Consider the following 13587-nt stretch of genomic DNA (forward strand, 5'->3'; position numbering starts at 1 on the left):
AGCAGTATTGGTAACATTCTTTGACTTATCAAGAGTCAAGAAAAACCATTTAGAATTATCTACTTTTAAAAAAATTGACTATTCATATTGCTCCCCATGTTTTCAGCTCTTTAAACAACCACTCTCACCCAAAGACTAACAGTTTTAAACAAGCTAATTTATCTGGGAGAAACATGTGCAGAGAAAACAAACTCAGCACTGATAACAGCTTCCCCTGCCCACCTACCGTATGAGCCACTCATACCTTAACAACACTGAAGGCCCACTTTTCTTTTTCAATGAAAGTGTGCACTAACGATTTGTAAAAAATAAAATGTGACGATATGGTAATCAGTAAGGCCCTCAAAACACTATGGCGTTATAAATGTGTAACTGCAATCTGTAGTGTGAAGTGATCACAGTGCCTCCTTACTGTCTCTGTGGCAACTGTGTAATCCAGCCATTGAAGCAGGAACACAGCCGTCTACAGTTTGTAAACAAAAGAATGTGACTGCGTCCCAATGAAATTCTGTATGTAGACACTGACTTCAATTTAACAGAATTTCCTCAGCCCACAGGATTCTCCTCTTGCTGTTGCTGGCTTTTAAAGCAGTGGTCTCTAACCTTTCCGGGGCCAGGAACCGGTTTCGTGGAATTTTTCCACGCACCGGGGCGGGGCGGGGGGGGGGGGGGGGGCGGGGTATGGTCTCAGGATGATTCCACCTCATTACATTTATTGTGCACTCTATTTCTATGATCATTACATCAGCTCCACCTCAAAACATCCGGCATTAGATTCTGGAGGGTGGGGATCCCTGTTTTAAAGCATTTAGAAATGTGAAAATCGTTTTTAGTTCACAGCTTATTCACAAATGGGCAGCTGAGCACAGTTTGCTGACCCCTGCAGTTGAAAAAGAGAAAACGAGCTTCACCCACCTTCCTCACAACTGAATCCAGCTGTTTGCTTTCTCCAGCGTCTAATGAGGAAAAGCGGCAACCTCAAGTAAAAAGAAAGTTAAAACTCCTGAAACTATCAATAAAATAATCAAACATCTGACAAGTTTAATTTAGAAACTAAATGTAACATTTAAAATGATTCAGAGTAACAGGGAGTTTTCCTACTTATGAGAGAAAAACTGCAATTACATACCAATAAAACTGAAAATCTTAATGACATAGGCAATACACAGAATATGAATTCATATATTCACGGAGATAGGATATACCTCTATGAACTTTGCCCTCAGATAGAGGCGAAACCTGTGCTTCAATTGTTAAACACACCGACCCGGGTTTCCGCCCCCTCAGGTGGGAGTCTTTCTTCCTTTATCTTTTCAGAATCTTTCGGCAATGGGATGCTTCTCCTTAGGGGCATATTAAAATCAACCTCATCACACACAGAGGCAGAAGTGGAGCTGCTCTGTTCACAGACCGGGTAAAGCACCCTGACTGTTGCTCTATCTATCTCCCCCATGTCAGTCAGAGACTACTTCACAGCGTCCTGGGAACCCATAAAAGGTCTGAGAACCTTTAGTATAAAGACCACTGGCAGGGAGACCCAGATTCTCAGTTAGACATGGAGCTCAGGCCAAGGTGTCCCATGGTGGAAACCAGGAGGACCAGAATGACCTAGGAGCTCAGACACCATCTCAACAGCAGTGAGTCAGCCAAGTAGGAGAAGGACATTGGCAGAGCTCCCATGCTTCAGCCAGAGGAGCTCCTCTTACCACTGTTTTCTTTTTTTAACTTAAAAAAATTTTTTTTTGATTTTTACAAATGTTGCTATACAATGCCAATCAGGCTATAATTATATATACGTCCCTTCCCGCCCATCCCCAACCTGGGTTCTGATTCAGATTCTAGGGAGGCTCTGCATCTCTCACTGTCTTAGAGCTATTTTACAGCTCTCTAAGGTGTAGATGCCTGACAATGCAAATAACTCTTACCTATAGACAGATGCAAGTGAATTCTGTTGGCTAGAGGTTTTTAGCTGACTTCCCTCTTGTGGAAGAAGTTGGTCTTGTGTCCATTTATAAATTCCCTTCCTCCAAATTTGTCCCTGACTTCTCCTTTCAACTGACTGTAAATCGGTTTTTTAAAAATTAGGTTTTTAAAAAATACTTACCAAGTTCATTTTATATCTGTGTGACAGTCATTTCACTTTGTTGAAAATTGTACTTTAACAAAACTAAGGACAATATGGGTTCCCTGGAGGCTCCGCGGTAAAGAATCAGCCTGCAATTCAGGGGCCGCAGGAGACATGGGTTCCATCCCTGGGTGGGTAAGATCTCCTGGAGGAGGGCATGGCAACCCACACCAGTATTCTTGCCTGGAGAATCCCCATGGACAGAGGAGCCTGGAGGGCTATAGTCCATGGGGTCAAACAGAGTCCAACACGACTGAGCAACTTAGCACAGCCCAGAAGGACAATATAGGAAAAAAAAAGAAGAAAATTACCTTCAAAACGTTCCTGGGACTCTTTGAAATCTTGAAGCAGCAGAGTCGGTGACACAAAAGGCAGAAGTCTATCATATTTTAGCCATATGCCAACACACATTATCAGACGCAAACACCACAGGAGAGATGCTAGTCCAGCGGCGTCCGGCCCAGCTGGGATGCAACTGGCCGCGAGCACACTTAGCACCGCGGGCACCTCGAGAGGACACACCTGGGCCACGCCCCTGCCCCACCACGCCTGAAGCCACGCAAATCTCCGGCTGGGGGCAGCGCCTCACCACCTGCTTTTAACAAGTTCCACGCGAGGTTCTAATGAGCCCAGGGCTGATTTTACACATGCAAGAACTAAGGCCTAGGAGAAACTCCTTAACGCAGATGGAGAATAAAACCGCTTCTCTGTGCCGCCCCAACCGGCTCCCTGCTCCTCCCCAAACCTTCCCATCCCTCATCTCACTCATCTGGAGGCCTTAGAGGCGACCCAGCCGGGCAGGCGTGGGTCAGCGAAGGCACTGCCTCCTAGTGGGGGAGCGCGGCAAACATCACAGGCCACAGCCTTGTACTTTTTCTTACCCACTGGTCATTTTAAACTAGCTCTAGTTTCTCTCCCATACAGAAACCTAAAGAGGGAAGGCTTCTTTACACAGAGCCGTATTTAGAAGGCACTTGCTGAGAATGCCCGACTCCACACCAAGAAATGGAAAGAAATGTTCTTGGTGAAGAGAAGAGAAAGCTCCTTCCCTACTGTACAATACTAATAAATGTAAGGTAATTGTGGAGGTAAAATAGCAATAGATGCTAAAACCAGTGAGTGAAAAGTTGAAGAACAGGGTATTTAGCCACAAAATTCAAAACACCTTCTTACAACTTAACAGCGGAGAGACTTGAGAGTTACACCTTAATCCAAGCCCTCGAAGTAGACATCACTAAAACTGTGACATATTCTGAGTCTCTCAGTATGATGCATCGGGCACACAGTATCACTTCTGTGGTACAGATCTTCCTTGACTTAGGATGGGGTTATGTTGCAAATAAACCCATAGTAAATTGAAAATACCCTAAATCAAAAATACATTTAATTCACAACTTACTGAACATCATAAATCTTCCTGCCCATGCGGGAGAAGCAGGAGATGCTGGTTCAGTCTCTGGGTAGGGAAGATCTCCTGGAGAAGGGAATGGCAACCCACTCCACTATTCTTGCCTGGAAAATCCCATAGACAGAGGAGCCTGGCAAGCTGTGGGGTTGCAGAGTCAGACATGGCTGAATATCCTTACCTGAGGCTGTTTTTAACAAACTAACACATTAACCTACAGTTGAGCCAAATCAACTAAGACAAAGTCCACTTTATAATAAAGCACTGGCTCTCTCTCCTATGTGCAAGATCAAGCCAATCGCTCCCAAAGGAAATCAACCATGAATAGTCACGAGGACTGTTGCTGAAGCTCCAATGCTTTGACCACCCAATACAGAAAAGCCTACTCATTGGAAAAGACCCCGATGCTAGGAAAGACTAAAGGCAAAAGGAGAGGGCGTCAGAGGATGAGACGGTCAGAGGTAGAATAAGCGACTCGACAGACATGAGTGTGAGCTAACTCTGGGAGGTAGCGGGGAACAGAGGAGCCTGGTGTGCTGCAGTCCATGGGCTTGCAGTCAGACTCGAATTTGTGACTCAAAGTCTCATGTACTGAACGCTGTACTGAAACAGAATGCGTAACCACAGCATAGTGAAGTGTGTTTGTTGCTTTGAGATCACATAAGCTGACTGGGAGCTGTGGCCCACTGCCACTGCCTCTGCCCAATCATGAGTTAAACCACCATCCTAACCTGTAAAAAGAAAAAAACTGTTATCTAAAGTAGTTTCTACTGAATGCCTGTCACTTCCACCCCATAAGATTTTCAAAAAATCTTAAATCAGACCACCCATGTTTCTAAAATTAAAAAAAAAAAAAACCTAAATTAAATCTAAGTTTAAGACATCAAACTGAAATTGAAGGACATTCTACAAGGAGTCAGCCAACACTTTTCAAAAATACCATGAAAGACATGCAAAGAAAAGAACATGGAAAGTAGATATAGTGATTCTGGGTTGGATCCTCAACCAGGAAAACTGGAAGGAATTACTGGGAAAACTGGCAAGATTTTACATTGGACTATGGATTAAAGCAGAAAAGCAAAAAGCAAAGGAGAAAAGGAAAGATATACCCATCTGAATGCAGTTCCAAAGAATAGCATGGTGAGATAAGAAAGCCTTCCTTGGTGATCAATGCAAAGAAAGAGGAAAATAGAATGGGAAAAACCTGTGATCTCTTCAAGAAAATCAGAGGTACCAAGGGAACATTTCATGCAAAGATGGGCACAATAAAGGACAGAAATGGTATGGACCTAATAGAAGCAGAAGATATAAAGAGGTGGGAAGAATACTTGGAAGAACTATACAAAAAAGATCTTCATGACCCAGATAACCACAATACGATGGTGTGATCACTCACCTAGAGCCAGACATCCTGGAGTCTGAAGTCAAGTGGGTCTTAGGAAGCATCACTACAAACAAACCTACTGGAGGTGATGGAATTCCAGCTGAGTTATTTCAAGTCCTAAAAGATGATGCCGCACTCAACGTGCAATTTGATCTCTGGTTCCTCTGGTTCTAAATCCATCTTGAACATCTGGAAGTTCTCAGTTCGTGTACTGTTGAAGCCTTACTTTGCTAGCGTGTGAGATGAGTGCAGTTAAAGTGCTGCACTCAATACCTCAGCAAATTTGGAAAATGCAGCAGTGGCCACAGGACTGGAAAAGGTCAGTTTTCATTCCAATCCCAAAGAAAGGCAATGCCAAAGAATGCTCAAACCACCACACAACTGCACTCATCTGGACATGGAACAACAGACTGTTTCAAAATTGGGAAAGGAGTACGTCAAGGCTGTACAATGTCACCCTGCTTATTTAACCTGTATGTAGAGTACATCACGTGAAACACCCAGCTGGATGAAGCACAAGCTGGAATCAAGATTGCTGGGAGAAATATCAATAACCTCAGATATGCAGATACCACCACCCTTACGGCAGAAAGCAAAAAGGAACTGAGGAACTTCCTGATGAAAGCAAAAGAGGAGAGTGAAAAAGCTGGCTTAAAACTCAACACTCAAAAAACTAAGATCATGGCATCCAGTCCCATCACTTCATGGCAAACAGTTGGGGAAACAGTGACATACTTTATTTCCTTAGGCTCCAAAATCACTGCAGATGGTGACTGCAGCCATGAAGATGCTTGCTCCTTTGAAGCTTTGGCCAACCTAGACAGCCTATTAAAAAGCAGAGACAAAAGTTTGTCTAGTCAAAGCTATGGTTTTTACAGCAGTCATGTATGGATGTAAGAGTTGGACTATAAAGCTAAGCGCCAAAGAATTGCTTTTGAACTGTGGGGTTCAAGACTCTTGAGTCCCTTGGACTGCAAGATCAAACCAGTCTATCCTAAAGGAAACCAGTCCTGAATATTCACTGGAAGGACCGATGCTGAAGCTCCAATACTTTGGCCATCTGATGCGAAGAAATGATTCACTGGAAAACACCCTAATGCTGGGAAAGACTGAAGGCAGAAAGGGATGACAGAGGATGAGATGATTGGATGGCATCACTGACTCAATGGACATGAGTTTGAACAGGATCTGGGAGTTGGTGATGGAGAAGCCTGGCATGCTGCAGTCCATGGGGTCAGACACAACTGAGCAATTTAACTGATGGGTTAGGTAGCACTACCATATCCATGTGGATTTCCTGATTACGATCATTCATTTATAGCTGTTAAAAGAATGTCCTTGTTCTTAGGAAACTGCCAAGATGCACCAGCCCAACCTAGCACTCTCCACCACACAGTCGGACCCACTGCCTCAGCAGGATCCCTTAGCTCAGAACCATCTCCCAAGATGCACCTAGCAAGCTCTGCCTCCCTTAACCTGACACATCCCATGGTCTCACTGATCCTTCCACACACACATCCATTCACACTTAAGTCTCCTGTGCTCCACACCCATTCTGTCTCCCACCCCCAGAAAACCCAACCCTCATACATGTGGGGAACATTACCTTTTCAAGACAAGAAGGTTCACTAACCCGAACTCCATGTACCCAGGAGAGGCTGAGCTCAAACACACAGGACACATGGGGTAAAGAGCGAAAAGCATCTCCTGACTTTTGCCCGAGGCCAGAGTGCGCATGCAGGACCTGCCAGGACCAGGCCTTCTCATGCATCCACTGTCTGTAAGGGCACTGCCCACAGGTGCTCTGCAGGACACTTCTCCCGTGAGAAAGAATTCCTGTCCTTAGTTCCACCGGGACCCAACCCCACAGATGACACAGGCAAGGTTGTCGTCCGAGGTTTATTGAAAATATTACAGCACAGCAGAAAGACTCAAACAGCTCCACGCGGTGTTTTGAAGTTCATCCCAACTGTAGGCTGAGTGACCTGCAAGTTGGACAGACTGCCAAAGTCCTGTAATGATAAAAATGCGCTTAGTGTGGCTGTTCTGGCAAGATCTGTGTCCAGCGTCCCAGTACCACCATTAGGCTATGCTTCACCAACTCCTCCAGCTTGGGTCAGACTGCTGGGATCCCGCAGAAAAGTGACAGCTTTCTTCCCACCCCAGACCAGTAAATTCACAAGGGGGTGGACTCCATCTGAAGGATCCTCCACCCCAACAGTCACAAGGCAGCTGTCCTGTGCACTCTAGGACTTTTAACGGCATCCTCAGCCTATACCCACAAGTCTGCTTGTACCCCCAGCTGTGACCAGGTATCACCAAATGTCCCCTGGGTGCAAAATCTGTCCCTTTAAGAATACTGCTCTAAGGCTAACACAGTGCCCCTTCACTTTCAGGACCAGTCTCAGATAGGATGCATCACTCATGCAGTCAGCATTTGTGAAGGCCCAGGAAGATGAGTGGTGGGACAAAGGCAGGGCCTGCCTCAGAGCTGGCTCAATCTAAGAGCAGTGAAACCAACGTCCCGCCACATAACCAGAAATTAATTCCTCATTTCATGCTCAAAGATCAATTTTACCGTTGAAAATAAAAAGCTACATTCCAGGATAGTGGTTATTTCAGGAGAAAATAATCTGTAACAGGCTTTAGCTGTACTGGTGATGTTTTTCTGAAGCTGGGTGGTAGGTATATAGGAATTCATGCTATTATTTATATGTCTCATCATCATAAAAAAGGGAAAAATAAAGTTGTTCGAACTCAACTGCCCCCTGGACTTTGAAGCTCATGCTTTCACCAAAATGCACAAGTACTAAGATAAATCACAGAAGAGACACTTATCAGTGTGCTGAAGACAGCTGAACCACTCAAGTAGTGCCCTGTCAGCACCAGAAATGAAACCAGAGCTCATGTGAGTGGCTAGCATGTGGACACAGAAGAGCAAGAAGAGCAATGGTCACTAGATCTGGGAGTTATCGTCGCATGCACAGCAAACTCAACCTTTAGCAACCAGCTAAACCCCCTCTGGAGGTAGTCTAGCTTAGTGGTTAGAAGTGTGGATGGAGTCCCACCTCTGCCACCCACTAACCTGAAATTACCGCTCTAACACCTATAAAACGTAGACAGGAAGTACCTCATGGGATACAGTGAGGAAAACAACATATAGAAAATGTGGAGACTATCTGACATATTTTAAAGATTCAACAAGTGTTACCCCGTGGTATTACAGACAGCAGAGAACTACTGATAGTTGGTGACCAGGGAAACCCTACTTCAGGAATTCAGCAAACACTTACCAACAGCTTCAGCATTTCCTTAGTGTCAGGATCTACTTCAATGATTTCCTGATCCAGGGCTGAGACCTAGGAGAAACAAGGCCGGCCCCAAGTAGTAATGAGTTAGAGAATCACCTTCCCTGCCTTTTCTCTAATATTCTTAAATGAGGAAGAAAAACTGGGGGAGGGGGGAAGCATAGAGTGGATACGATAGGCTCCCACAAATTCAGTATTTAAAAAACCTTAAGACTGGGTTTATAGCAACACTCCAAGATTATGCCAAAGCAAAAAAAAAAAAAAAAAAAAAAAATCAAGCCAGAAGACATGGTAAGTCACCAGTCATGCAAGGTTCTCGTGTACAGAACTTACACGGTCCTAACAAGGCGGAACACAACATATAGGCAGGTATTCACAATTACAGGCACCTACAGCTGCTTATGGGCTTCCCTGGTGGCTAAGATGGTAAAGGATCCGCCTGCAATATGGGAGACCTAAGTTCCACTCCTGGGTCGGGAAGATCCCCTGTGGAAGTGTATGGCAACCCACCCCACTATTCTTGCCTGAAGAATCCCACGGACAGAGGAGCGTGGCGGGCTACAGCCCAAGGGGTCGCAAAGAGTCGGAGGCGACTGAGCCACAAGCACAGCTCAGCTGCTTAAGGGGGGGGGGTCTATGGAGATGCAGCTGAGGTCCCCCTGGAAACCAAGTACCTGAAACGGTTCTCAGGGACCTCCTTCTATCTTTCAAGATGAACCAGAGGTCCAGAGTAAGACCCAGAAAATTTACCTCAGGCACGTAATTGTCTCTCCTCTCTCTCTCCTCCTCCTGCAGCTTGATGGAGATACCTCTCACAGGGCCTCTTTGAATCCGCTTCATCAGATGTGTGACGTAGCTACAAAGCGCCCAAGAACACACATTGGTCCCCACGGTACACAGCACCGCTGGATGTGCACGTAGGAGTTTCAGTTCTTTTCCCGCAGTGAGAAGGGAGAGGAGTCATCATCTTGGGAATCCTCTACATACACAGAACCTCTACACTCAGCTCCGCTTATCCAGGCATGGCTGTCCTCTATATTCACGTTCGTTTGTAAAACCACCAAATACTCCAACAAACTTTCGCGATCCCTCCCAACCCTCATCTGCTTTCCTTCGAGTTCCAATTTACGCAATACAGCAGAAGATCAAGTAGGTCTTTAAATATTCTCTTCCAGAGATCAACTGGGGCTAACTTCGTCCAAGCGCCATTGCCAGTCAAACAGCCAAGTATCGATGCAACGTGAACACAAGACAACTTCACCAAAAACCCCCACAAATGCACGGCTCCCAGGACCCACCCGCGGGGCCACGGAGTCCCTGGAAACCGAATGCAGACTCGACTCACCCTGCGATCTTATTGCGAAGCTTCTTGCTGGGAATAATGGCGATTTCCTCGCACACCCGCTTGTTGGTGTGGAAGTCATTGCCCAGGCGCGTGTAGTACTTCTCAATGATGACCCGGGCCGCTTTCTTTACGGTTTTGGTGCGAACGCGGCCCTGCGGGTGGAGAAAATAGGGTCACTCGCGAGCCAGGACCACCCCGCTCCAGGAAACAGCGCGGCGTCACACCCTGACCCGAGCTGGGTTCGTGGGCTGGGGCTGAGCCCGGTACAGTAAAGGCCCGGCCGGGCAGCGGTGGAGCGAGGGGTCAACGCGGAAACCAGCAACCTACGGAGGCTTCAGCCTCACAGGGCAGTGCGCGCCTCCTTACGGGCTGGGAGCTGAGGGAAACGACGGATGGAGGACGATTCTGGCGGGCACCAACTTGGAGCCAAAACACCTACCATGTTGGCGGGTCCTTGGTAAAAGAGGAAACAGGAAGCACAAGAGAGACCTATAAAGCGCAGGCCAGAAAGCCGCTTCCGCCTAGCCTGGGACGCGCTGAGCCTACTCCAGCGCTCCACAGCGACCCCTAGCGGGGCGGAGGCAAAATAGAACGGAAATGTGGACGGCCCGTCTGCATCCAGCGGGCAGAACGAGCTATCGATCCGCCCCCTGCTGGGCAAGGCTCTGCCGCTCCGCCCCGCCTATGGTCGTCTTAGGCTGGTGTCTGAAAGCCTTCCACAGTGGTTTCTACTGCTTCTACATCGGTCCTGAGTATTCTGGAGAAGGAAACGGCAACCCACTCCGGTATTTTTGCCTGGAGAAGCCCATGGACGGAGAAGCCTAGTAGGTTACAGTCCACGGGGTCGCAAAGAGTCGGTCAAGACTGAGCGACTTCACCTCACCTCACCTGAGTATTCATTGGAAGGACTGATGCTGAAACTCCAATACTTTCTTGGCCACCTGATGCGAAGAGCTGACTCATTGGAAAAGACCCTGATGCTGGGAAAGACTGCAGGCTGGAGAAGAAAGGGAGGACAGAGGATGAGATGGTTGGATAGCATCACTGACTTGATGGACATGAGTTTGAGTAAGCTCCGGGAGTTGGTGATGGACAGCGAAGCCTGGCGTGCTGCAGTCCATGGAGTCGCAGAGTCGGACACGATTGAGCGACTGAACTCTACAGTGGTTGGATCCCCCAAGGGGTTGGAGGAGAGGTGCATCTCTTCCACACATGCCAGGGGCGGTGTGTGTGTGTTGGGGGCGTGGTGGGGGGGGAGCGGGGAACCGCGACAGTGCGTGGAAGTATGGAAAAGTGAGAAGGTAGGGGATGGCCTTGCGCACCAGGTCCCCACCAAGGTCAGCCTTGTAGCCTGGTGGAGACACAACTAGGAAATGATTCTCTCACTTCAAAAGCTTTGCTCAAATGTCACCTTATCAAAGGGGCTTTTCCTCCAATTTATATATTAAAAGTAGCACTGTTATCCTTTTTATCATTTTTTTTAGCACTTCAGTTCAGTCGCTATGCCCGACTCTTTGTGACCCCATGAACCACAGCACACCAGGCCTCCCTGTCCATCACCAACTGCCAGAATCTACCCAAACCCATGTCCATTGAGTTGGTGATGCCATCCAACCATCTCATCCGGTGATCCCCTTCTCCTGCCCTCAATCTTTTCCAGCATCAGGGTACTTTCAAGTGAGTCAGCTCTTCGCATCAGGTGGCCAAAGTATTGGAGATTCTGCTTCAACATCAGTCCTTCCAATGAACACCCAGGACTGACCTCCTTTAGGATGGACTGGTTGGATCTCCTTGGAGTCCAAGGGACTCTGAAGAGTCTTCTCCATCACCACGGTTCAAAAGCATCAATTCTTCTGCATTCAGCTTTCTTTATAGTCCAACTCTCACATCCATACATGAGTACTGGAAAAACCATAGCCTTCACTACATGGATGTTTGTTGGCAAAGTAATGTCCATATGCTTTCCTTAACTTTCCATAACTTTCCTTCCAAGGAGTAAACACATTTTATGGCTGCAATCACCATCTGCAGTGATTTTGGAGCCCCCAAAATAGTCAGTCACTATCTCCCCATCTATTTGCCATTGAAATGATGAGACTGGATGCCATGATCTTAGTTTTCTGAATGTTGAGCCAACTTTTGCACTCTTTTCTTTCACTTTCATCAAGAGGCTCTTTAGTTCCTCTTCACTTTCTGCCATAAGGGTGGTGTCATCTGCATATCTGAGGTTATTGATATTTCTCCTGGCAATCTTGATTCCAGTTTGTGCTTCTCCCAGCCCAGCGTTTCTCATGATGTACTCTGCATAGAAGTTAAATAAGCAGGGTGACAATATACAGCCTTGACGGACTCCTTTTCCTATTTGGAACCAGTCTGTTGTTCCACGTCCAGTTCTAACTGTTGCTTCCTGACCTGCATAGAGGTTTTGCAAGAGGCAGGTCAGGTGGTCTGGTATTCCCACCTCCTTCAGGATTTTTCAGTTTATTGTGATCCACACAAAGGCTCTGGCAGTCAATAAAGCAGAAATAGCTATTTTTCTGAAACCTCCTTGCTCTTTCCACAGTCCAGCACTGCTATCCTTTTAATGTTGCTCTAGCATTTCTTAGCACGTGTCACAGTGACTTGTCTCAGCTTTCTAAGCTAGGGATGAATTCTGTGACAGCTGTGTTTTGCATTGAACAGTGCCTAGTACAAAGTTCGTTCTCAAATATTTACCTGTTGGGCCCAGTTCACCTGTAGTGCCTCCAACTAAGGCACCTTCTCCAACCACCACTGCTGTCTTCAGACTGTTCCTGTCTTACCCATCCTCAAACCTAGTCCTTCTGAAGCCAACAGCACTGCCTACTACGCTGGTGCCGCAACAGCCTCAGGAGTACTGCTCCTTCTCTCCACCTCTGCTGAAGTGGGTTCCAGGCCCTCACCTGACCTAAGGGCTGGGCTGCCCAGGTTGGATGAGGTCAGGGGCATCAGGCTGTGTGCCTCATCCCTCAACACCTGGACAGTCCAGTCAGTCCCTCTAAACTGACTGGGAATGGAAGGCTGAAGGAGGAAGCTCGTGCCCTGAAAGCAGCAGCATGTGGATCAGAATGAGATTAACGGGGAGGAGAGATGACTCTGAACAGGACAGGACACCAGAAGGGCGGTCAGGGCCCCTGCTCCGAGAGGGCTGCAGTTTACCAGCAAACTTCAGATTAGGCTGCAGCCAGCCGCGCCTTGGCTGACAGGACTCCCCACCCACGACGACAGTGAGTTCTTGCATCTCTTCATGGAAGGGATGCTCGGCTCACAGAGCTCCCTCCACCAAAGACTAAGATGGAATCTTCCAGAAACTGCTCCAGCAGCTGGGCTCAGGCATGACCTACCTGAAAAAGCCATCAGTAGACCAGGATTAATAAATCCTGGAAGCCTGTGAGGTAACAGTCCAGGTGATAGGCCCAAAGAATAGCAAAAATTTACTCCCGTTCAGTGAAGAACTGGGTCAGCACAGATGACTCCGATAGATAGGAAGCCTCCCAAGAAGAAAGCTCTGAGGCGTACAGGAGGAGCTGAGAACAAGTGGCCTGTGCCGACCCCCAAGGAACTAGCCTCTGGTCCCTCCAAGGTGGGTCTAGGATGATGAGAAGAGGAGCCCCCTGCCTGCTGCCTGCTGCCTGCTAAGTCACTCAGCCGTGTTCTACTCTTCACAACCCCATGGACTGTAGCCTGACAGGCTCCCCTGTTCATGGGATTTTCCAGGCAAGAATGCCGGAGTGGGTTGCCATGCCTTCCTCCAGGGGATCTTCCCGATCCAGGGATCAAACCCGTGTCTCTTCTGCCTCCTGCATTAGCAGGCGGGTTCTTTACCACTACTGCCACCTGAAAAGCCCAAGAGGAGCCCCAGAAAGTTTATTTGTGCGGCCTTTTTACATACCTGGACCAGAGGTACCCACTTACCAGAAAGGCACCTTCAAGGTGCACGAAGTGAACAAGAATGACTTGAAGGGGCAGGTCCCCTCATGGCCCCTCCATTAACCTGGGCAG

The 13587-nt window shown here is 47.4% G+C and overlaps 1 protein-coding gene across 1 annotated transcript; it reads right to left on the reverse strand.

The window, feature by feature from the left end:
- RPS17 (ribosomal protein S17) lies at window positions 6800-10109 on the reverse strand. The gene is made up of 5 exons (XM_005695007.2): window positions 10007-10109; window positions 9568-9719; window positions 8973-9078; window positions 8208-8273; window positions 6800-6926 (listed from the first exon to the last, which is right to left on the reverse strand). Exons 1-5 carry the CDS (start codon window positions 10007-10009, stop codon window positions 6846-6848), a joined length of 408 nt encoding a protein of 135 aa, XP_005695064.1. The 5' UTR covers window positions 10010-10109; the 3' UTR covers window positions 6800-6845.

The sequence above is a fragment of the Capra hircus genome, chromosome 21, assembly GCF_001704415.2.
Source record: "Capra hircus breed San Clemente chromosome 21, ASM170441v1, whole genome shotgun sequence".
Lineage (NCBI taxonomy): Eukaryota > Metazoa > Chordata > Mammalia > Artiodactyla > Bovidae > Capra > Capra hircus.

What these genes read in the sequence shown, in the direction of transcription:
- RPS17 (XM_005695007.2), bottom strand. An exon ending in CTTCGCAATAAGATCGCAGG is followed by an intron (nt 9,079 to 9,567) that starts GTGAGTCGAGTC and finishes GGCGCTTTGTAG; the next exon opens with CTACGTCACACATCTGATGA. An exon ending in GAGACAATTACGTGCCTGAG is followed by an intron (nt 8,274 to 8,972) that starts GTAAATTTTCTG and finishes TGTTTCTCCTAG; the next exon opens with GTCTCAGCCCTGGATCAGGA.